This window comes from Taeniopygia guttata, chromosome 2 (genome assembly GCF_048771995.1).
Source record: "Taeniopygia guttata chromosome 2, bTaeGut7.mat, whole genome shotgun sequence".
Lineage (NCBI taxonomy): Eukaryota > Metazoa > Chordata > Aves > Passeriformes > Estrildidae > Taeniopygia > Taeniopygia guttata.
This window is the reverse complement of record NC_133026.1, coordinates 77,894,012-77,919,016: the sequence shown is the minus strand read 5'-3', so window position 1 is coordinate 77,919,016 and position 25,005 is coordinate 77,894,012. Positions and strand designations below refer to the sequence as shown.

The window sequence follows — 25,005 nt, the reverse complement described above, 5'->3', positions numbered from 1 at the left end:
AATATGTACTGAACACAAATTTGATTTATTCTACACCTTATTTCTAACAGGGAGGAGGATAACCTGAAAGATCTGGCAGATATACAAAAAAAAAATCAGGATATCGGGGGGAGGTCTGCTGGTGTGTTTAGCATTCTTATTGTGTATCTCAGTATTTGTAATGATGGATAAACAAAACCTAAATAAACTACCCATTTCTTAAGATCATAGAATAGGATTTGTTCTTTGATGCCTTTAATTCAAAGTAATAACGTGATTCTTGGTGTTACCTTGAAGTTTTCTCTTATCTGCAGGGTAGAATACTTCTCATTTACATCCCATAAATTTATTTCCTACATAAAATACAATCACCAGCAAAAGCCCCCAAAACTCAAAACAAAATTTTGAACGAACTGAAATCAAATACATTTGCTTTAAACATAGAATGGTTTTCTCTTGTGAAAGTAGTTAAAGTTGGAGTAGGCTTCTCAGTGAGCTCCTGAAGTCTCCATCTCAGAACTCAACAGGACACAGACTTCAGCAAATTCCTCTAGATTGACTTGACTAATGTTGTATTCAATGTTATCTCTAGAGGTTCTTTCCAAACTCAAATATATTGTGCTTCTATTATCCTTTCTACTACATTCATAATATTTTTAAATTCTACGTTGACTTCCCAAAGTAAATAAACTTTGAGACTGATTATAAATAAGGATATATATGAAAAACCTTTCTAAAATGGCTAGGTGGAAAACAAAGTGATAAAAATTAAAATGCAGAAGTCCTTAAAATAGACATCCAAAATTCACTGATTGTTCAAAAAAATATTAGAGGTTAGTAGAAAAGCTGATGTGTTTGCTTTAGAGAAGGTTGACGAGTAATGGATCAAATACCTTTGATCTCTTTGCATAAACTGCTTAAGAAGCACATTACATGAAAACAGCAACATGAACTTGAGAACTATTGCACTGAACTTGGAATTTGCATATGTGATAATAATGCATCCAAGGAGGCAGCTATATTTATTTGTTTGCAAATGGTAAGGATTGAAAATAAAAATATATACAACTTCCTGCGTTATCCATATTTGTCATTAATCATGTTTTAAAGTTCCTCTGAAATATCAACGAGTACTGTTTCATTCATCATCTGAGAATCAGCAAGGTTAACATCTAACCTGACCTGTTGGAATATTAAGTGTATTATATTACAAAATAGATTTTAAGAAAGGTATACTGAAAAAGCCATCAAGACATTTTATCTACGATGTAAGACCAAACCAAAAACCCAAAGAAATGCTATTGGAACAAATTATAAATAACAATAGCCTTCAATTTTATAGCAAATTTTGTAAGGAGGAAAGGAAGGGCAGTTGGAAAGGTTACTTCATGGTGAATTGAACATAATTTTGCTTATGTAATCCAAAATTTGAAAAAAAATGTTTATTTTCTTTAGTCTGTTTCTACGACCAAATATACTAAAACCATAAGGTTATGGATTAAGGAAAACTAGTTTCATACAACTCTTCAACACAACTAAATTTAGCCTGCATCTCACTTGTGAGGAGGTAAATCATGAGTGACAATGCAAAATAAAATGCATTTCTTTCTGCTGTTTTTGCAGCTGAATCTTTAGCACAATCTTTAACATCCAAGGAGTGGTTGTCTGCAAACAATGCAAGGAGGCAGAGCTGGGAGAACCTAAGATCAGCAGGCCCTATACAGTGTTGTAAGCACAGAAAGGAATAACACAAGTGAAATCTCAGGGGAGCCACTGTCCTAGATTCAAAATTTACACTTTTCCAAGTATCCATATTAGTTAAAAAAAAAAAAAAATTAAAAATAAAACTTGGCAGTAACATACATGTATTGACTGCATGTATTTGCGTTGGTAAAACTGAAGTTTTGCCAGCCAATTTTTTAGGAAACTTGTTAAACACTTTTTCCGTAATAGGACAACAAATATTTTGGGCATGGCAAAGAAACTCATCAAATGCATTAGTGATGATTCTCAAGTGTTGCAGAGACCTGTGACTGAATAGAAAATTCCATGTGATTTAATAACATTCTAAATGGAAAAAGTTTCAGATACTACTAGAAAAATATAGTATCAGCCCTCTGCAGCAACCCTCAGTTCTTCTCAAGCAGCAAACCTCCAAGTGTGCAACAAGTCAACAGGACACGGGTGTTTCCAAGACAGGAAGGAATCATCAATCCAGTTTCTTTTCCTCCTAATGGGTTAAGGCTAAGCAGGATTCTGGTGCCTTCCCTAATGGGTCTTTCTGCTCCTCACCTATTTTCCAGGCATTGTACCTGACTGGCCATTTCAGATCCACAGGTGGCAAAGAAACCTTGTGACTGTTGCCAGAAATTACAAGTTTACAGCCTTCCTCACCTTGGTAATTTCTGCTCACCAAAACGCATCCCCTGGCTTCACTTTTCCCAGAGGAGTTCCACTGCCTCCAGTCCCAAAGAGAGGCACCAGGCACTGCCTGGTACTCAGGGCTTGGACTACAGCATACTGTCTCAATTTCTTTCTGGGCTGAAACCTCTAATTTGCTAAGGACAGTGGTTCTAAGCAGTGCCACAAGCCAATTTTCCTCTGTTACCAGACAAATCAGGGATTTGGGGACAAGGAATCTGCTTATAAACAGCAAGCTATATAAAATTTACAAGCATGAGAACCTTTGCAGGTTAAAGAAATAAGAAATCTGAGAATAACAGAGTAATCACTACAAAAGGCTGACACCTGAAAGTTAATATCAGGTCAGCTGTATTTTCATAGGATTAGTTAAACACTAACTAGGTGAGGATTTGTTGCATTTTTCACAGGTATCCTATTTGATTTAGAAAACTGAATGACTGAATGAGACTGTGAGACATTAATCTCTAAAAAACTTGTTCATGTGATACATTCTAGAAAGGAGGACAGTAAAATCTAGTCTGTTAGAAAATTTAGTCTGTTAGCTCATAGTAACCTATCTATTTTTGTCCTTTTGAGCCTGAAAAACAGGGAAACAAACACACTACAAACTCCTGGATGGTGTTCCAATTTCATAAACAGGAAATAATTCCCATCTTAAAATTAAAATTTAAATCCCATATAAAGGAATTTAATTTGGGATTATCGTGAAATATACTTGGGTTTCAGGGAAAAGTAATTAAGTAATTATCTGTATGATCACAACAATAAGTATTTTAACCATGCAGGAGAAAGTTTTCATTATTGCTATTCAGGAGACAGACCACATTTATCAAAGCAAAATAATGTTAACCAAAGATTCTCAACAATATGGCCTAGACAAGAAGAAATGTAGAGAAAAAAAAAATTTAAAGTATTAAAAAGTATTAATCCTGAGTAATGTACTTCATTGATAAATTTCTAAGGAAATATAGGGCTTTACCAACTGAGAAACCAACTTTTTTTTAACTGCTACTGTCTCTATTGCTGTCTTTGAAGAAAAGAAAACTGGAAGTAAATGCTGAAAGCTTTGTTGAAATATATTACTATAGAATATTGGTAGATTCTTGGGAACTCTCATGTTTCATCTTTACCAAGATTTTTGCTACATGAAAAAAAAAGCAGCGTGCTCAAATCTCAGAATTTGTCATTCACTATATTGTTACAAGCATTCTGTCAAGATTAGGATTTATTTTTACTGGGTTTTGGAAGATGAAAGATGACATATAAAAGAAAAAAAAGGTACCTTAGAAATTACTTTGATGTATTTCAATATGTTATATGGTGGTTTTTGACTCTAAAACACACCTGAAACATGTTCTGTTTTTCTCAATTATTCACTCCATGCCAAAGAGACAGTTACTACTGCCTGGTTCTTCAGATACTTTGCTTCTAGGTATGTTAACAGACAACCAAGTAACAACATCAATTTAAAAATTACATGGTTTGATGCTGCATTGACTTTATTTCTAGATCTACATCCCAACTGCAATGAATTTTAAGAAACATCAAGAGAATGTCTATTTTCTTGAGGATTTCAAGTTCCCTGAATCAACTTTAGTGTTTTTTCCTCCTTGGTTTGAAGCTGTACTATGGGATACCAGGCAGTTAGTGTTTCAAAACCTGAGTTGTCCTTCAGTTGCATAAAACACTTTTAATTACAAATTTGTCCCAAAGTAAAATTGCCATATTCTTAAAAGTGTAATATGTTAACTATGTTCCTTAAAAAAGTATTCACTCTTGTATAAACTACCAGGAACATTGCTATTTTAAGTACTGACCTAGAAGTTCATAAAGAGAAAAAGGGATTTCATAGCAAAAGGCACAAAAGTAGGTCCTACAGTAGGAAGAGTGAAGTGTTGAAGAAGTAACCAGTAAAACTTTCAATGCATTTCCAGACACTTAGCTGTTCTACCTCAAGGATAGGACTCCAGGGGAGAACTGATGAGCTCATGAACACCATCCCATTTCTTGAAACTGTTGCTGGAGAAGCATTGTCAATATTATGAGGCTCAAAGACTATTTTGCAATTTGGTGCCATAGGTATCCGATCACCGTTTGCTAGTGTTAGAGTCCTGTTGTCATCCAGGACAGAATTTAGGTTCTCAATCCAAATAGCATCAACTGGGCCATCAAGAACTATCCAGATATGGTCTCCTATAATGCAACATAAAAGACAAAAAGACCTATAGATGAAGTGCTAGTTTCTTTCAAGGACCAGATTTCTTACTTCTGAAAACAAATTTTTAACTAATTCTGAATTCATGCACACAGCTACCATCTCAGCTTTTAATACAACTACCATTTCCATCACTCAGTTTCAGTTGGGTACTTCATTTTGTCACCTATTCATAATAATTATCCATTCTTCAGTATATAAAGTGCCATCAGCATAAGTCACCAGTTTTTAATACTCTCAAAATGTTTTATGGATTCAGTTTTCAAGACAGTAATAAATTAGGTTTATTTCAAGTTGCATGAAACAACATAAAGAAGATAATGACTACATTCATTTGTTTTCAATGAGTTTTATAAATGTAGAGAAATTAAATGAGAAAACTTGAAAAATAACTCTTTCAAATAGCATGCACACTGTTGTAAGTAAAAGATGTCCCTTAGGGGATGATTCTTGTCATTTGTTCTGTCCCTAAACTTGACTTATCTTCCTTTTAAGTTTTTCCATTGCTTTCCATTTACTAATAGAAATGTATTTTAAAGCCTGCCTCTGTTTCCTAGGAGGGTCTGGGTCTGTTATGCTTGCCTTGCTGGGGTACAGAACAACAGACCCTGGCTGGAAAGAGACCCCACCTTGTATCCTGGCTGCCCACCCGTTAGGGAGCAGATTGCCCCACTGTGCATTGCTAGACATCTCTTTAGCCAGAGAGTGTCTTTCTGCCTTCAGAGTCAGTGTTTATTTTGAAGGCCTAGGTGGCTTGGAGCTTTGCTAGCATTGTGCCAAGGAGATATGGAACAGATGATAAACTTTTTATATGAGGGTTTTTATAGCTACTCAAGCATGAGTAGCTATAAAAAAAAAAAAAGTACTCCGGCATCTCAAGCATGAGATAGTCTGGAGTTTGACTCATAAAGAGATATTACAGAACTCTTACAGAGTAAATCTGAGGAAGTTATATGAGTGCGCTAATATATATTTCATCTTGAAGGAAAAGATAAAAAAATCAATAGTTAATGCTATGTTACATTCTCAAGGGTGTTATATTTCTAGATTTGAAACACGCCTACCAAAATTAAATTGAAAAGCATTTTCTATTTTAAAAGTATCTAGTTCTGAAGACTAAGAATTTTTGTATGAAAGTAGTGCAACTAGTGTTAGGATTTTCTTTTCTTTTTTTCTTCTGAGGCATAATTATAAGATTGCATACTAATTTTCAGACAAAAAAAGGAAGAAACCATCTAGCATCAAAATATCAAGGCCACTCATTTAGTTAAAATAGCAGTCTAAGAATATATGTCAGCATAATTTTAGGCAGATATTGGCTGCCTAAACAGAATTATATAGTGCCATTTGAGATGGATTATGTATAACACAACTGATAAGATTTATTTCCTTTTAATATGGCAGCTGGAGAACAGGTAGAAATCCTGACAGCATCAAAATTTGTATGCGACACCACTACTGGGGCAACTGACTTTTACCTTCCACTTTCCTTCCACATGAGGGCCTAATATACAAAAGAGAGAATTCAGTAAATGCAGTGATGTAGTATTTCTTACACTACACTGTTTGAACACAAAGAATTTAGAATAGAGACTGTAAAAAGGAGAGAAGTTCTTCTAGCAATTTTCCAATGCTTCCATGTAAGAAAAAAAAATCTGTTACTGTGCTTTTTAAAGTTTTCCCAAAGCTTTTTCTTTTCTCAGGTTTTTTCTTGTTTTATTTTGAATGGAAGCCTTTTTCATTATACATTTATTCGGTCTGACTGACCTGGAGTTCCTTTCCCCATAGCAGCCCTAAACAGCGCTGTGCTCTGCATTGGTGACTGGAAAGGTGTTGATAACACACCAGAGTTTTGGGTACTGCTGAGCATCACTGGCACAGCATCAGCTCCCTCTCAATACTCCCCACATCAAGGGGTTGGGGGTGAGCAAGATCTTGGGAGGGAACACAACCAGGTCAGATGACCCAAAATTTCCAAAGGGATGTTTCATGCCATATGACATCTATTCAAATATAAAAGCTAAGGAAAGGAGGAGAGTAAAGCTTCTGTTGTTTACAATGTTTGTGTTCTGGAGCAACCTCTATGTGTGCTAAAGCTCGGCTTCCTGGGAAGTAGCTGAACTTTGCTTGCTGATGGGAAGTTGAGAACAATCCTTTTTTTTCCCTTTGCTTGTGCTTATGCAAATTTTTTGCTTTTCCTTTAGTAAACTGCCCTATCTCAATCTATGAGTTGTTTTCCATTTATCTTCTCTACCCTGCCCAACTGGGCAAAGGAGTTGTAGTGCAACTTCATGGGCACCTGGAGTCCAGTCAAGGTCAACCACAATACCTTTCTTTGCTCTTAAAGTTTTTCTCCAGAGCGCTGAAAATATGCCATCTGTCCAATCATTTGTTGCCACATCAAGGCATCCAAACATTTGCGGAGCAGTTATAGCTTTAGGATTCATTCTCATTTCACGATGTGGCTGTCCACAATCTATGAGGCCAGACCATCAGTTAGTTTTTACATTTCTTTTCAGCAGTAAGAGAACTTAGACAAACTTAAACTCATTACACCCAAATGTGTGCTTTAATATGCATTCATGATTATAAGAACTTGTGTATTTACTTGAAAAACTTCTCTTGCTATACAAAATCCATTAACAGAAGAAAAAAAGTAAAATGAAGTTCTGAAACTTTCGAATATTCAATTCACATTTCATAGCTTTATGGGGAACAGAAAAGCAGCAAGATGAAATTTATTCAAGGTTTAGTTTAATATTTTGAAGACTTATCAAACAGTAGAACTTTAAAACATTTGGTTTGGATGCACATTTTTAAAACCCAATGAATAATATCAGAAAGATGATTGATTATTTTACCCTTCTGTGCACTTGCCCACATCTTAGAACAGGCAAAATATACAATATTGGCATATCCTTGTGAATTCTCTTAGACAGACAAATTCTATCTAGGCATACCATGACCATATAACCTTTATTTTTTATCTCATTAGCAAAAGCCTAAAAGCTACTATGTTGGACATATTTAAAAACCCCCAATATTCAAATGTAACCAGGAGCCAATAATAAGATATTGAAAGAAAGAGCTGAAAAAAATTAACTTATTTTAAAATAACTTTGTATAATCAGATTTCACTAACATGTAAGATAGAAGCCTGACAGATCAGTTTAACCTTCCATGAGGTTGTGTGAGAAGATCAGCTTTGAAAAAAGTAGTGAGATGACTTTATCTTGGTGGTAGTTCACATCTCAGTGCTAGAAAAAATATATGGGAAAACTGTGTAATGCAACTTTGTTCTTTCTGCTTTTTTTCCTAAATGGAACAGCCATTTCCACTGCAATGTAAAGTTTACAGTGTTTCTTAAGCACAGCACATTACTGCATGTATGAGACTTGCCGAACTATTTTTGAACTATTTTTTACAGAAATTATTTACTTCTGGAAAATCATAAGCAACTTGGTAAATGGGGTAACACAAGCTTACCTCAAAAGAGATGTTTTTCTCCCCAAGCTATGGCCTTTTATTTTAATAAGATCAAGCAGATATTCTTCAACTAATATTTTTGTTTAGAAATGCATATGACAAAAAAAAAAAATAGTCTTCAAGCCACCAGCAAAGACACAAAATACCTTTGAATACTTTTTCACTGTCTAAACCAGGAATTTATGGTTATAAAACCAGTTATTTTATATTGCAAAGCCCCTGTCTTATGCATTGTGTGATTAGCAAAAGGTTCCAGCATTACTTCAGCAAAACCCAGGAGACGCTTTAATCACTTGTCTGTGCTGCCTGCCTAGACTGTATTCCTCTTTCTTAATCCATCTATAATAAGAATTTCTTATAAAAGTATGATAATATGGAAAAAAGGATATGAAACATACAGTTTTGAACATCAGACATTTTTAAGCTACTGGAATAATTAGTATCTGAACATACAAACTCATTCTTCCAGTAATGTATTCTCAGAGTGAAGCAATTGTTTTCTGAGAAGAAACAATGGGGCTTAAAGTTTACAGTGTAACAGTTCAGTAACAGTTTACAATATAAAGTACTAACATACCTGTCATTGCTTTCATTAAGGTGTGGATGCAGGTAGTTTTTCCTGCACCACTAGGTCCTAGTGTCATCAATCCATGCCTTACACTCTGGGTTTCAAAAAGCTGGATAACTTTCAGTTTCCAAGGAGAATGACAAACAAGGCCAGATTCCTCCACCTAAGAGACAGTGACATGAAACCAAATTACTATTATTTTAGAGCACAAAATATATTTTGATGTCTTTAGATATAGATAGATATATAGAGATAGATATAGATATGTCATCAACAGATTACTATACTCTTTGTAAAGGCTTTTTGTATATTAAAAAAAAAACTGTTGGAAAAAGGAGATATATTTGGCATTCAAATACACATTCAGAAAAATAACGTAAACCAGCCTCTATATACATATAATCTATGTACTTATAATCTATCTGTTAGATATATCTATTATATATCTATAATATATATAGACATTGTATTCTTAAGCTGGCCCTACTAAATGGGAAATTAAATAAAAGAGATGTAATTTTAAGTAAAACCTTTCTCAAATTAATATTCTAATTGCCAGGACTTTAGATAAATATTAAATCCTGGGTCACATAACGTAGGGTCATATACATGCATTTGTCAAATTCAGTAACTATGACTCAAGAAAACCACAGGACACTATAATCCTAATTAATTGACCTCCTGAAGAATAAGCTTAGTAATACTATGCCAGTGGTAAAGATCTATGGAAAAGCTTAAATAGTAAAATATAATATTGCCAGCAAGATTGACTTCACAAGAAGAATTTTCTTAGATGTCACCTCATGACAGTTATACCAGAGCACCATAAATCATGAGAAATATCACCTGTTTGTCAATGGATACTTCAAGTTCAGGATAGCCTGCTTTATCAAGCTGGATATCTGGAAACAGATCTTCAATTAAACTCAGAAATAAGGGTTCGTCTTCATCAGTCTAGAGAAAATCAGGGAAAACAAAAATCCACACAGATTAAAACCTATTCTGTTTATTTTATCAACTTTAGAAAGAACAATCCCCAAGTCCTGAAGACCTAAAGAAGTTCTTGAGAACATAAGGAACCACCTATAATAATCCTCTAGGTGCTAAATATTAGAAGGACACATCAGAAAGACATGCTTCTATTTGTCAAAATAAACCACTAACATGCAGACTGAATTTCTTATAGTAGATTTTAGCAATAGCATTTAGAAAATTGTCTATTTTATTTGGTGTAAAAAAAAAAGATGTATCACAGAAACAGAAGAGGGTTGTTACCTATTTAGACAGGTGAAATGGTACTCATTACTACAAATAACAGATTCTTTAAAGAATTACTAAATACTTAAGCACAAAGTTTCTAAAGAAGTTTCTTCATAGACATCTATTTTGTTACTCTCTTCTAAATGTAGCAGGGAAAATATGCAAAAAATAATTCTGAACAGTTGAAGGTTAAACCCAGGTAGAAACTTAAGCAACAGAAAGCTCACTCCCTCCTCAGTCCCACACAGGGTACTATGAGAAATTCATCTCCATCCCACCCAAAATGTTCCACTCAGAGAATGAAACATTTCCAAGCTACCTTCAGTGTAAAGGTCACATACAATCTTCTAGTGATGACATAGCTCCAAAGTGAAGTTTAAATTATTTATCAGGTCCTCAGAACTTACTAGTTTAGACAGGTTCATATCTCTCAGAACACGCATGACAATGGTAGATTCAGTATCTGTAGGATTTGCTCTTTTTGCTGCTCCCAGTGTACGCAGCACAGATAATATATTCCGCAAGCCAAAATCATAATGCACCTAGAAGATATGTGAAGTTTGGGAAGATTTCCCCCAAATTAAGAGAGAGGAAACAGTTCTTATTTATATTTAAGACATGGATGGATATGTAGGAGAAGTGGTACACGTGTTTCAACTGCCTCCAAACATCCGTCAACTATTTTTTGGCTGTATGACTATGGGCTACTTCACTGTCCAAATCTGCTACCATCTATTAAAACTAAGGTGTGACAGAAAAAAAAAAAATTGAATCATGAGTCAGGGTTCCCAAGGACTATTGAAAAATACTTTATCAGTATTCTTTTGAATTCTCTGTGGCCCTTGGAAGCCGAGAAATACCTGTACAAGCACAGGCAGCACAAACCAAATGCCTCTTAACCCACTCTGTAAGGCCAACAAAAACTATGATAAAGTCTTTATTTGTCTCAGCCATCGCCATTCATTAAAGCTAAATCTTAATAATAAGCAGTGTTCTGCATGAAAGCCCCATCCTTTCACCGACAATATGCAGCAGGAGTTAATCCTCCAGGATAGCAGAGGGCTGCATTACTAAAGTGCAAATGTCTCTTAGTTTACTTAGTGAACATGAACCTTTCCTTATTCTTCACACGAATATTTTGTGACTTCACAGATAGTTTTTCCCTTAAATAATCAGGTTGCATCATATGAATATAATCACCTGCTTGGACAGCTGTTCTTCACACAGCTTGTACAGTGTAAAGAATTTCCTTGCCAACACAACATTAGCAATGAAACCACAACTAGCCAATTTAACAAGAATTATGATCTGACGATCAGGAACCATCATAGCCACTGAACGGAAATTGATCTTCAAGTTTTCAGGAAGTTCTTGCCGCCCAGCATATCCTGGATTCTGAAAAGGAAAAACAGGTGTTGAAGTTGAGTGTACCTTGCACAAACAGAAGAATCAGCAAAGGAATATGCCATCTTGGTAGGTAAAAATAATTTGTTGGCTTTAAGTCACATGTCAAAATTAATTCCTATGCAAACTTACCACCATATCTCTACAGAATTTTTGCCTCTATTATAACAATGAGATATGAAAAATGTCCCACCTAAGCATTTCTAATCTGATTTTTTTTTTTAGGTCCTATTTCTACTAGCTACTCCTACCTATATCTCTATAGCAATTTTTCTGTAATTGTAGCAAAAGGCATACTTTGGGAGCCAGAATTTGCCAGCAATCTGAAATTGAGATAACTTGTATTTATGGTGCTGCCTGCATTTGTTAGTTGCATGTGCCTGACATTATCGAAACAAGATCATGTAAACTGTGTTTGTGGCAATGCTCAATGTTCTCAAACTATCAGTGAGTCGGTTCTAAGAACTGAATGACATATGAGTTAGCAAGTACCATGTTAGACTTCATTATTGTACAATCATCACTGGTATATTAGAAACTTACTGAATACTTACCATAGTAAGAAAGATGCCAAATTCTGGGTTCATTTCTACATTGTCTCCATCAGTAAAAATAAACCTTTTTTTACGTTTCTTCTTGCATGTCAACACAATTGCTATTTGCTGTGCAGCTACTGATAGCACTGGTAAATCAATACGATTGAATTCATCAAAGCAGCCCCAGGAGCCAGATTGAGCAAGACCTTCAAAGAAAAAAGCAACTAAGCATACAATCATTGTTTTTTGGTAAAATTCACAAGCCAAAAATTAGGTTAATCTATCTTGGGGCGGGGGGGGGGGAGGGGCAGGGGGGAAGTGTTTATTTTTGAGGATTGGGAAAGGAACAAAGAGAAGAATTTTAATTTATTTCAAGTAAGAAAATACAAATTCACAAAATCCTTAAGATTTTCTAGGATACTATGTTCTTTGATTTCTTCTCTTTTTCTTCTTGTATCTTGAATGTTTTCCTGTTCCTCTTTACCTCCCAAGAAAAATTCCTGCAGTAATTGAATGAAAATGGGACAGGTTGTCAACAGCTTATTGTATATATTAAAATGAACAATACAGTTGCATAAAGATGCTGGTGGTCAGTCTGTGCTGGAGCTGTATTTTTCCGTGGATTTTTTGGGGAAAACAAAACAAAACCATAGATACATTCACTTGCAACAATACAATACTCAAGAACTTCCATTTGGTCTCTAATTTTGACATCTGCCATGACTGACAGGTATAAACTTCAGATACCTAAAAAAGGTCATCTGCAACTAATTTCATTGAGCTCTGCCAATTGTTTTTAACATATCTAGAACTACCCATGCATTTCCTTCTACTGATATAAACTTCAATATTTGATTGAGACAAAATACTGAAACTAAAATTCAGCCGTCCCACCAGTTCAGTTTCCAATAAATTTCATAGCATTTTCTCTTCATAGCAGCAGTTCTCCTTGTGACTTAAAGTCATTTTAAGTGACTTTATTTATCCTTTCATAAACTGTGTCATGTTTTCATAGCATTTCTATTTACTGAAGACTGTTGCAACTGTATTTTATACACATAAAAAGGTATTAATTACTTGCATTTATTAAAAAGCTGAAACCATGTGCTAGTTATATCTCAACCTTGTTTCATGGAGATGTCCACTTATTTGAAACTTTCACATAGTTCATAAAATCATATGTCAGGGCATAAAGGACTGACATATAAAGGACTCACAAGGATCAACAAGTAGAACTCCTGACTCCACAAAGGTGTATTTAAAAGTTAAACCAAATATATAAGATAATTGTCTAAGCACCATTTGGACACTAAAAGGCTTGAGACCCCAAAGACTTCCTTGGAGAGTTTGTTCCAGTACTTGACCACACTCTCCGTGAATACCTAGCTTGAATTTCACCCCATGCAGCTTCAAGCTGTTCCCCGATATCCTATTATCAGACACCAGAGAGATCAGCACCTCCATCTCCACTCCTCCTCATGAGGAAGTTATAAACAGCAGTGAGGGTACCCCTCAGTCTCTCAGAGCAAAACAAACATAGTATATTAATCTATTCCTCTTATGTCCTCTAGCTCTTTCACCATCTTTTTTGCTGTCATTTGGATACATTCCAATATTTTTATATGTTGTTGTATTGTTGATTCCAGAACTGCAGAGTACTTAAGATGTGGCCAACTAGGCTAAGTACCATGGAACAACCATTTTCTCTATCCAGTTTGTTATACTGTGCTTTATGCACCCCAGAAAATAATTGACTGGCCAACAGTTTACCTTTGGTCCACATCTTACCTTTGAAGATCCTCCCAAGTCCTCGGAAATCCATCTGGTCTGAACAGTTGAAGACCACTACATATTTTCCAAGGCACCTTCCCATATCTTTCACTGTTTCAGTTTTTCCGGTTCCTGCAGGTCCCACAGGCGCTCCACCCATGTTCATGCCCAAAGCTTGAGCCAAAGTGATGTAACATCTAAAAGGCAACAAACAATAGATTTCTGTACAGTGCTAGAGGAACTTGCATAAGGTCTGATTTAAGTAGTAATGGGAAGTGCTGAAATTATATTCCACTAATTACAATTTAGATCAGTAAGGACAAAACTCCTTCACTTAGTCTCTGATGCAGGGAATATTAAGATTCATTTCATCATAAATAAAGTGAGAGAACAGATAATCCTCAATTCTCAGCAATCTGTAAGATCACAAGAAGGGAAGAAAGCAGATACAGAGATGCTGCCTAATCTTAGTTTTAATAGCTTGGATACTGAGTTATTTTATCTGGAGTAGCTTTGAAACACATTATTCCGTGGAGTACAATAACGAAAGATGTCTAACCTTTCCTTTCTCGTCCATCTTTGAAATTTGATCACACAGTGCATCCCATTTTCATAAATGAAACATCTATGCATAATTCAGGAAAACACCAGCTAATAATTATATATCAAGACTAGCTCTAGAATTTTTTGTATGGAATAGTTAAAAAAATAGACTACAACAAACCAAACAATGCCTTTATTTTGCCAATGATAGGTTATAAAGAATTCTTTGTGCTATTTGAGTTAGACAGGTATATCTCACTGATAATAGGATTGCAATTCTTTCAACATCCTTTTAGATCAAAGATCTCCAAACTACTGCAGCTGAATAAAAATTGCTTTTCCTGTCTGTTCTTTCTTTTGCATTTCCTGTCTGTTCTTCCTTAGCTCTTTTCATTAGCTTGTCTGTAAACACTTACTTTTGTCTTATATCTCTACATATTTTATCTGTTGAATATGTCAGATCCTCAGGTATGTTGGCTTCATGTACATAAGAATGCAAGTCACTTACATCATGAAAGTAGAGACCAGTGCAAGTATGTGAGAGAAAATTATTCACATTATAGGGCACAGAAACAAAAATATTCAAGCAGTCCATATCAAAGTACTGACTTTGACAAGACTGTGAAGGATAAACTCTGCAGAGATCAATGTTGCATCCAACAGGAATGACAAAATTGCTCTTGTAAAAGCCGAGGTTTGGCAGCAAAGATTAAAGGAATAAAATTAGTCTTTTTCACCTGTCTGTAAGAGGTGTTATGACAAGCCTGTCAGTACAGCCCAAGAATTCATTCTGGTATGTAAAGCTCACATCAGTGATCTTAACCACCATTTTATCAATGTCTTCATTAAAATAAAATCTACATTGTTTCAGCCACTCAAAGTCCGTAGGGCTCTTGATATGCATGCAGCACTAAGAAGAGAGGGAAGACAAGGCTGTGACATTCATCGTTAACATTTACTTTCAAATTTATATTGTACCATCGAAGTAGTAGATTCAAAGGTAGCACTGCAAACATAGTGAAATATAGTGGATATTGGTAAATCTATCTGGATTTTTACCACAAAAATTGCTAATGTATTAATGTTCAATCGCATACTTAGGCGAGGAACTTCAGGTTTTAGATGAGTGTGTCAAAATTCTAAATACAAATTAACAGTCCATAAGCCTCAAACAAGAGTCATTTCAGTTTAACCTTAAAAATGCCATTCTTTTTAGTCCTCTCTGCCACTTTATTTTTACATGAGTCAGAAGTACATAATGTGATATTTGTAACTGCCATGAGAATTGTATGAAACCACATGCATATTGGGAAAAAAGATATTTCCTGCAGTGTCATGGTGCTGATACTATGCAAAGAATTCAACAGAACTGAGAATAAGTCACAGTTGCTCTATTGAATATTAAAACAGGATTTTAAAAAATGATTTAATTTGTATCTAAAAATCACACTTTACATAAAATTATTACACTAGAAACAAATGATTCTATAATTAAAAGATAAATGCTGCCGATTAATAATGGGCCAAAAGTCAATAATTCTTTACTTGGACAGCTTAATTTCAGAATCAGGTCAGGGACTTCCTACAGGTAAAAGGGTATGTTAGCTTTAGTTTTATCAAGCTAAATGCTTTAATTTTCCTTATTTTAGCATCCTGTGTCAGCATGAGAAGGTGTAAAGTGAATAAAGAAATCCCTGGGTAATAATTAGGTATGCTATTGAAAGTAGAACAGAGAGAATACCAGCTTCAACCTTTTTCCTCTACTATAACTCTATATTCATTTTTTTTACTTGCAGAAATTCATTATGCGGTCAGAAAAGGGAAAATTACTTGCAACAAAATGTATGAGGAAAAAGAAGTCCCTAACTGATCATGCTACAGAGGCACTATTACCTTTAGTGGACCAACATGAAACATGACAAAATTCTGCTACTGCCTGGGAAGAGGAAAAGCCATTGAATTACTTAAAAGGAAATTAAGATTTGGTTGAAGCAGCGCCAGCACTTTTATTCCAGGACACATAATCATTACAGTAATGAAATTAAATGTTTATCTTACGAGGCCAGAGATCATAGGTATCATAATATTTTCTTATCATTTCACATTATATTATGTGAAAAACCCCTCGTAATTCATTGTTAGTTTTTTAATACTTACAAGACCATCAAAAATGTCCCTCTGATGCACATGAATAGTGATTAATGTCTCGTATTTAACTCGCTCAAATGGACTAAGGTCTTTTGTTGTCATATCTATCAACACGTTCAGAAGATCCAGGAAAAACTGATTTGTCTTATGCATAACCTTTTTATCCTGCTTGGCAAGAGTCAAAGCTTCTTCTGAGTCTCTTGTCCAAATCATTTGGATCCCCAATAACCCAACCTTAGGAAACACAGAAGTATATGCTTCATAATTGTTTCTCTTTCACCTAAAATGTACATTCAGAGACACAGAAAAACTAAAGCAATTTTTCTCCTACCATATGTATAAAATTACTTTCTATGCATTCATACAGAGGTCATGTTTTGTGTGTCCCAACTGCATTCATAAACACAGTTAAACCTGTACTTCAGTCTCATAGATACTGCCTACAGTGCACTGTTTATACAACTGCTCAATATAATTTACAGTATATATAAAAATACTATATGCAACAAGTATACTTGATATAAATAATAACTAGCCAGTGAATAATTAGTGCTTCAATTTGAAATATTTTTATAGTAATTCAGAAAGCCTTTATTCCATCTCCAACAACATTCCTGATCACAAGTGAAGCTTCTACTAAAAAATAATTTTCCCTCAACACTACGCTCAGTTTCAAGTCTTTAGCAATACATAGCATCCTGAATACATGAACAAACAAACAATTTTACTGCTTTTCCTCCAGTAGTCAAGTACTAAGTTTGTAAAGAAATAGTGTTAATTTCATTACATTAATTTATTGCATTCAGCATCCTTTTTAAACAGGAACTTAAGGGTAAGTTATTTTGGCTTCAGCTACGTGAAACTGAAACTTAAAAGACTGAGATGATTCAAATAAAATTAGATGCTAGTTCTCTATTTAACACTGGCTGCAACTTTGCATGCAAAGACAAGAAAAAAACTTGATACATATATGAGAATAATTCTTCATTTGTTTAACAATGATATTACCTGGGCTGGATAAGTAGAAAGAAATTCAGTAATCTCAAAACTTGTTTCCTGGATGTCCATAGCTGCTTGTCGAATAACTTGATGCAGGGATAGCTGGGATTCCTTCAACAGAGAGCTGAGCCAAACTTCCACGTTACCTTCAGCCATTACAGGCCTAGTCAGCTCTACAGTCTCACCCTCTCGTGAACTGAATGACAATATACGATCATATATCTAATAAAAGAAAAAATATCTTGTAGTTTTAGATACATTATTTATCTTTACAATACCTCGTATTTTCCTGCAGTCACTCCATTACACTGATTTAAGTCTCTAATAAATTATATCAACTCATTCAATGAAATGTAAAGACTATTAAATCATTATTTTGCTATGCAGAAAGGCTTTAAACAAAACACTGCCATGAACCAGGAGACAAAACCTAATATATTGACAATTCCTGAATCTCACTAAAGTTTCAATGGCAATCCTGTCCCATGTGCTCTAGAATGACCCTGTTTGAGCAGGTAGGCAGGACCAGACTATTCACTGTGGTCCCTTTGAACCTGGCCCATTTTGTGATTCTTTTACATCCACTTTCCAGCCACAATAAAGGAAGCCTTGCCCCATTATTGGTGGGTTAGCAGCCTAACAAAATTTACAGCCTTAGAATCAAAACTAATGAAAGGAGAAAAGTTAAGGAACATGGAATATCAGAGGAATTTCAAAAGCATGGGGAGGGAATTATTTTCTAAGCAAATGCATACATAAGGAGAAAATGTTGCTATCTGTTCTTGTAAAAGGTATAAGAAAAGTGTTCTTCAAACATTGTGTGTGAAGGTATAGTAAGTGCAGGTCAGAAACAGGAGAGACAGTGCATACACTTTTTCTTAAAATCAAAACATGAATGGAAAAATACAAATACAGGCAATGTAAAGATACAAATAAGCTCATAAAGACTAAAAAGCTTATTTGAGAGGAAGCCACAGAAAAATGTTCAGTACATGGATGGATTTTTCTGAAATTTAAGCACTGGTGTAAATTCTACATGAAGTTTTACTACATCATAAATGAGGATATTAAAAAAAATCTTAAATGAAGAAAGCCTACTCAGCATCAAGTAGTTACTGAATAAAGTAAAACAGCTGAATGCCTTATGCAACCGAGTAGCTCTTTAATTTAGCAAGTATCAGACATTGTTAATGTGAAGGAATGTAACATTGAGGTGTGGGCAGTACATACCCTTTCATGGAACCTGACGTTTTTAATGTTGTCAAACACATTCAGCAGATGTGCCTGGATATTGTGAGAGTTGGATGCCTGGCCAAGAATTTCTAAGAGAGCAGGATCTGACACGAAGAAGAATCGTGGAAATAGCAGTCGCTTTTTCTCCAGGTACCTGTATTTTTTAAAAATTGGTAGAGAAGCCAGGAGGGAGTAGATGGTAAGTGATATGGGTTAATTTTACCCTTTAAAAGTGGTATTTCTTGCAATTTATTATACCACTTTTAGCTGTAGCAATGACAATTTTTATCCATCATACAGTCATCTTAAGCATCTGCTTTAAAGCTACTGTTTTAGCATCAGAAATCATTTTATGGAAAACTTTTATTATTTGCTGTAATCTAACCATCAGTAAAAAGAAAATAAACTAAACTGAAATAAAATATTTCTACATTAACTCTTTTACTTGCTATTTACATCTTTCAAGCCGAAGGTCTCCCAGATCTATGAAAGATATGAATGGGAGACAGAAATCTAGACTGCCTTCTGGATTGAAACTAGGCTGAAACCAGGTTTGGTTTCAACAAACACAATGAGTGACACCTTAGCCACAAATCAAATACTTATCCATGAGTTAGTTTCTTTGGAGATATTGTATTACCCTGCTAACTTGTTTGCTCAGTTCAACTGCATTCATAGTAGAAGAACAACATGATATTTTCAAAGTTCATGGGACAGTACTTGAGCAATTGCTTTCTCCCCGGTTACATAATGCACAACCATCTGACCAAGAACGTGGTCTCATGGTAATCTTACCCTGTGAGAGATTTCTGACAGATTTCAAGCTGTTCCAGTAAATGTGGCAACAACTGTCCCATTATCTCATCTCCAACACAGCACTGAACAACACTGGGTGTTTCATGAGCTCGGGTCATGATCCTCACCCAGGATTTATCAATGTTAGAGAAACACTTTGCTTCCTGTTGAAACATGACAGTGAATATAGAATGAAAGAAAGGGAGGAAGGAAAAGAGAAGAGGGAAAAGGCACCTGCTTGCAGAACCAGCACCCAACAATCTCAACAGTAATCAACTCACTAGTAATCATGTCTTTTAGAAATACTTCAGCTTAGACAAAATTATTTCTGCTTACACAATAGAGCTTATTTTATACTTGGCTGTCAAGCCTACTATGTATTTTCTCTTACATTTCTAGAGAAAAAGACAGAAAACTCATTATATTTGAATTGAAGCTTCCAATCTGAAGAATTTTTTTCTCTAAAACTAAAGTTCATTTTAATTTGAAAAAACATGCAGAAAGTTTAAGATAAAGATTCCTAGATACTACTATGCTAGTAGTAAGTATTACTACACAAGGCTACTACTAGGCACAATGTTTTAATACATATTACCTAACAGCTTTACAATCTAGAAATCAAAAGATCAAACAGATCATATGATGTTATTGTTCTTTCTCACACACTGGCACTGCTTATCTAATTTCCTAGCAAGACCAGTTTTGTTAAATATTAAATAAAGTAAATTTATGTTACTGCATCAATTATGACATCACAGTTAAGTTTTATTCTTAAAACATTGATAAGCAAACTGAAAAAAGGCATGTCTAGAAACCTTTGGAAGCTGTCTTGCTATATCACCACCAATAAAAACAGCTTCTAAATAAATCCACAAATTCTGCACAGTCAGCCAGTTCTCAATTATATACATTGTGTTGGAAAGATAGTGCACCCATTTCTGAATCTGCGTCTTGAATGGTGTATTGTATCTACAATGGAAAAAAAAAAGAAAGAGAGACATTTCTTTATTTCAAGAAGAAAACAAGACTCTTGAAAAGTAGCATATAAGTCACAGGATGAGGACTAGTTTTTATGCTTAAAATTTTTCAAGTGAAAGTATAGAAACTTAATTCAGCTTGTTGGCAGCTCTAAATCCAATCAGTTCCAACTTGCTGCTGTGTACACAAGGTGTATAGCACAGCTCTGATCCAACAGAAGAGGGATGGGAGCAAGACTTCAATTCCACTCCAAGGTAAAGGGACTACTCAACATCTTGAAAGCTGTAAACTCACGGAGTTCCCGAACTCTCCTAAACTCCTGCTTTTGAGCATCTGCCTGATGATCAGGTTCTGTGTTCCTTATTTATCTGTGTCTTTTGGCATGTGAAACCAGATAAACTGAAGTTCACTTTAATTAGGACTTTCAGCACCTTTGCCACGAGGCAATGACTTATTGCAGGGGCAGAGTAGCAGTGCCTGTCACGCCCATAGCATGCCTGCCATAGCCAGGCAGTGTTCTCTCTTACGTCCCCACTTTCTTGCATCAATCAAACTTTTCAGCTGTTTATTCAAAAAATCAGAGCTGCAGCAACATGTTTTCAAAATTACATATTGAGGGGATAAACGAGATACAGTAAGAACTAGCCCATGAACAAGGACAAGCAAGTTCTTAGGTTTTATCTAGATGTTTCTTTACCTTCTTATCTATGATAGATCTGTCCACTAAAACAAATCCCTTTGCTAATATTTTTATCTCTCCCTCCATTCCCTCCCTCCCTTTCCTGTTACCTGCTATTCATGAGAGAACCAAGAATCATCAAACTGTCCTCCAGCGCAGCAATCGTTTCTGATGCACTGTCACCTCTTAGAAGAAGTTCCCCACGAGTTTTAAAGTTTGCAAAGACAAACATCTTGTTATCCCATTCAGCTATCACTTGTTTTAACTTCTGCTCAATGTCTCTCTCCTTCACAGCACTTATGCAGATATCCTTTTAAATAAAGAGGATGTCAAAACAAGATATGAATCCTTCAAGTCCCTGGTATACAAATCTAGCTCTTATTTCCTTTAACACTAAGTAACATTAGGCTCAGAAGCAAGTATTTAGTGGAAAGGTCTACAGATATACAAACACCATAGCTAATAATCTGTATACCACGTCACAATTTAATCAACTCTGGGGGAAATAAAATAATGACATAGTGAATACTTTTCATAAGTTTAATGTCACAAAGCAAGGTACCCTCACAAATGGCATGACTTAAAAAAAAATAAGTTGACACCACAATATATTTGTGTCATAATTTTACAAAAATCTGAAGTGATAGTCCACTTTTCTGTTCTTTTTACAGAAATGTTCTGATTTTCTTCTTGCTACTGATACTTCTATACTATACAAGCAGATTGTTGGTTTCATGTTTCCATATTTCTTCCTTCACAATACCTCTATTTCCTCTTTATATCTTAGTAATGGAGCTTCCATTATATTCCTCAGTTTGAATGTTTCACTCTCCACATCAAATCTGTGTTCAGTGAGATCCATAATCTGGTTCCAGTGCCGAGGCATCATTGCTTTACTTGACATGTTCTCAAGCAATGGGCAACACTCACTGAAGTCCTCTATGGTCTTCAGTAGGTCAAGAAAAGGCTGCCATTCCTTTACAGCACGAGGGAGTTTACGGCACCTACGTGGAGATAAAGCAAGCTTTTTCAAAGAGTTTAAAATATTCTTTCTTTAAAGTCACATTATATGGTTTTAACAGCAGAACACATACCTTCCAAATTCAGTTTACCTTTAATCTAGAGTTTCTCTATGTGCTTCTCCATGTGAGAAAATCTGTTTCCAGTTTATTTCAATAACTGATATCTAGGTAGGCACCCTACAGCTTCCCCTTAAGGAGTGTAGCTGCATAATTTTAATAACTCTGTGCAAGCGATCTTCAAAATCAGTTGAAATGTTCTAATCTCAATTTCATCTTTTGGTGAGACTGATGATATGCATTGCTCTGAGCTCTAGAAAAAAACTCTTCCCTAGGGTTTACGTCTTTAGTTTTTTGGATTCCTGGCTTGATGAAAAGTTCAGCTTCTATATATACAATATAACCCATTTTGTAGAAAAACTATTCATCAATTCACTAACTTGCCTTTGACATCTAGCAAAAAAAAAAAAAAAATCTCTCATGTTTCTCAGGAACAAAAATACTACAATAAAAAGGTGAAACTTTCCTTCATGGGCAAAATAAATAGCAATTTTAACATATTATTTTAAAAGGTAGACAAGAATCTATCTAAAGAATAATAATGCTCAGCATTTAGAATCTAAATTTTTCTTGATTTTTATTACATTGTAAATGGATAATTTTTTCAATTTAAATTCACGTTTTTCATGCCTCACTAAATAAATACATGCTCATATATGATTATTGGTGCTAACCAATTAGAATCATAATCAAGAAGTACTTTAGGCAGCTTTAACACACCATCAGTTTCTTACCTGTTCTGAAATTCCATAAGTTCACTGTTAATTTTTTCAATGTCTAATTCCAACCAAAGAATATCATAGTAGCCACTGATTGTGTCAATGACACTGTTATATAGATTATAGAGTTTCTGCAACAGATTCAGTTGCTTCTTTATTTCAAGCAGGTGAGGACATCGAGTAACTGGCAAACCAAAAAGATCTTCTCCACCTGTACAGGTAATGTATTTCCGAAAGAGATTATCACATTGATTCTGAAAAAGAAAAAGAAAAACATTCAACAAAATAGCTAAATAATAATTAAAAAATTAAAAGTTAATAAAACCTACTAAATATTCAAGATCCAAAATTATTATTAAAGCTGAATTAGATTAAAATCTAGGAAAGAATAGAAAACTATAGAGAGATAGTAACAGCTTACACTGTCAACAGTTTTGTCAACAATTTTCTTGAGAAAAGTAACTTTTAGCTAGCTTGGAGGCACATCTTTAGAAGCTGACAGGAAAACCATTTACTTCATGTGGCACAGTGACAGAACAATAAATGCTAAGACTGCACTTGAAAGCGGTGAATCATGACACACAAAGAAATAAAAAGGTGGATACGGCAAATTCTACCTCTCCAAGTATGCTGTGCAAATCTTATTGACTGTTGAAGAAAGAATTACTACCATTAAAGCAGAAAAGAAAAACATAATTTAATTGTCAATTGCAATATAACTTAGGGAACATAGTAGGAAGCAAAATGAATAGCAGTATGGGAAAAGCAGAAGCATTAAAAGTTGTTATTGCAGGAATAGATATTAATAATGGTACGAAGACAGACTTCAACCAAAAAAAAAAAAAAAACAACAAAAAAAAAAAAACCCAAAACAAAAAAACAACAGTAATGAACAAATAGTCTATAGCCAAATACACTAAACTTGTGGGAAGGCTCTCATCAGAATATTGTATCTAGCAATCATTACTCATTATCTATGCAGCCTTCCTGTTAACTCCTAAAAAATTTGGATTTTAACAGAACTCCTTGCAAATGCATAGAAAAATTCCAACATAGCTTTCACTAAGACAAAACAGGCTTTGCCAAATCAGTAACCCTGTCTATTGATGAAAGTTCATTCAACTACTGAGATTCCTTCTCAGAGCCTTTATGTGTTAGCTCACTTGTACTAAGTTATGTTAGAATTAACAGCACCTGGAATATAGTAAGCCTGTCATTGGCTTCCTGAGGTGTTAAACCAAGTACCATTGGCCCATTCTAAAAGGAAAAAAAAAAAAATCAATAAATCAATTTAGAGGGTGAGAACAACCACAACTTATTTCTAATCAGAATTTTCCAAATGCTAACCTCAAACACTTTTGCAGCCTCCAGATCCCCTCCACAGATCAGATATCAACTGAACCAAAGGATGACAGTTAATCTACTAGAACAAACACTATTTTAAATGGATTTTAAAAATTCAAATAAGACAACTATTTGTATTTTTAATGCAGAAACTTTCAATTACACTGCAAAAGCTATGAAGTCATAGCTCATTTTTTGAGTAAAAGTCAGCATTACTTAAGATGATGCAAGATTAACTCACCTTCATTCATTCAAATGAAAAAGAATGTGAGAGCTTAAGTCATTTGTACATATAACAGAAAGAAGAGTTTTCTGATGCTAACATAATTTATCATTAATCCTAGTCTTCGCATTTGTTCCTGATAACTAGATGCTTTCCAAAAACCTTAAAGATCTCAATTCTTAATTTTTAGGAACTGATTACCAGCATTACTTACATCAGCCATGTACAAAACATTAAACAAACCTGCCCTGAACTGAAACCCAAACACCATCTTAACAAGAATAAACCTATTCAACAGTCAAGGCCCATCCCATTAATTAGTCAAATCCAAAAACCTTTCCATGTTCCCATCTCTCCTTAAGAATTTCTCTAATAGAATAAAATATAAACATTTGCCTGATCATAATCTGAGTAGAACTGTGCACAGTCTTCAGTAAAAGTCTTCACAGCACTAATAAACTCTCCTCTGAAGTTTGGTTGCAAAGCAACAAGCTCATCCTGCACTTCATTTGCACGGATTAGCAGATTTTCCCAAGTGTAGTTCAACGTGTCCACCTTCTCTGTCTCTTCCTTGGCAACAAGTAGATCATATTTGCTCAACATAGCATAGGATTCCTGCCAGA

At 34.8% G+C, this 25,005-nt stretch overlaps 1 protein-coding gene across 5 annotated transcripts in view; it reads right to left on the bottom strand.

Annotated features, from left to right (window-relative positions):
- The window catches only part of LOC100231437 (dynein axonemal heavy chain 5), a 140,559-nt gene that overhangs the window by 52,388 nt on the left and 63,166 nt on the right, over positions 1–25,005 (bottom strand). For all 5 annotated transcript variants that reach the window (XM_072924293.1, XM_072924294.1, XM_072924295.1 and 2 more), the window contains 19 exons: positions 24,779–24,997; positions 24,010–24,072; positions 22,831–23,069; positions 21,781–22,021; positions 21,128–21,327; positions 20,176–20,329; positions 19,361–19,524; positions 18,563–18,719; positions 17,342–17,554; positions 16,343–16,567; positions 14,923–15,095; positions 13,661–13,839; positions 11,891–12,078; positions 11,133–11,327; positions 10,340–10,474; positions 9,519–9,626; positions 8,682–8,835; positions 6,948–7,094; positions 4,355–4,596 (listed from right to left, as the gene is read on the bottom strand). In XM_072924293.1, coding sequence (XP_072780394.1) covers positions 4,355–4,596; positions 6,948–7,094; positions 8,682–8,835; positions 9,519–9,626; positions 10,340–10,474; positions 11,133–11,327; positions 11,891–12,078; positions 13,661–13,839; positions 14,923–15,095; positions 16,343–16,567; positions 17,342–17,554; positions 18,563–18,719; positions 19,361–19,524; positions 20,176–20,329; positions 21,128–21,327; positions 21,781–22,021; positions 22,831–23,069; positions 24,010–24,072; positions 24,779–24,997 — 3,396 coding nt within the window. The remainder of the gene's footprint in view (positions 1–4,354; positions 4,597–6,947; positions 7,095–8,681; positions 8,836–9,518; positions 9,627–10,339; positions 10,475–11,132; positions 11,328–11,890; positions 12,079–13,660; positions 13,840–14,922; positions 15,096–16,342; positions 16,568–17,341; positions 17,555–18,562; positions 18,720–19,360; positions 19,525–20,175; positions 20,330–21,127; positions 21,328–21,780; positions 22,022–22,830; positions 23,070–24,009; positions 24,073–24,778; positions 24,998–25,005) is intronic.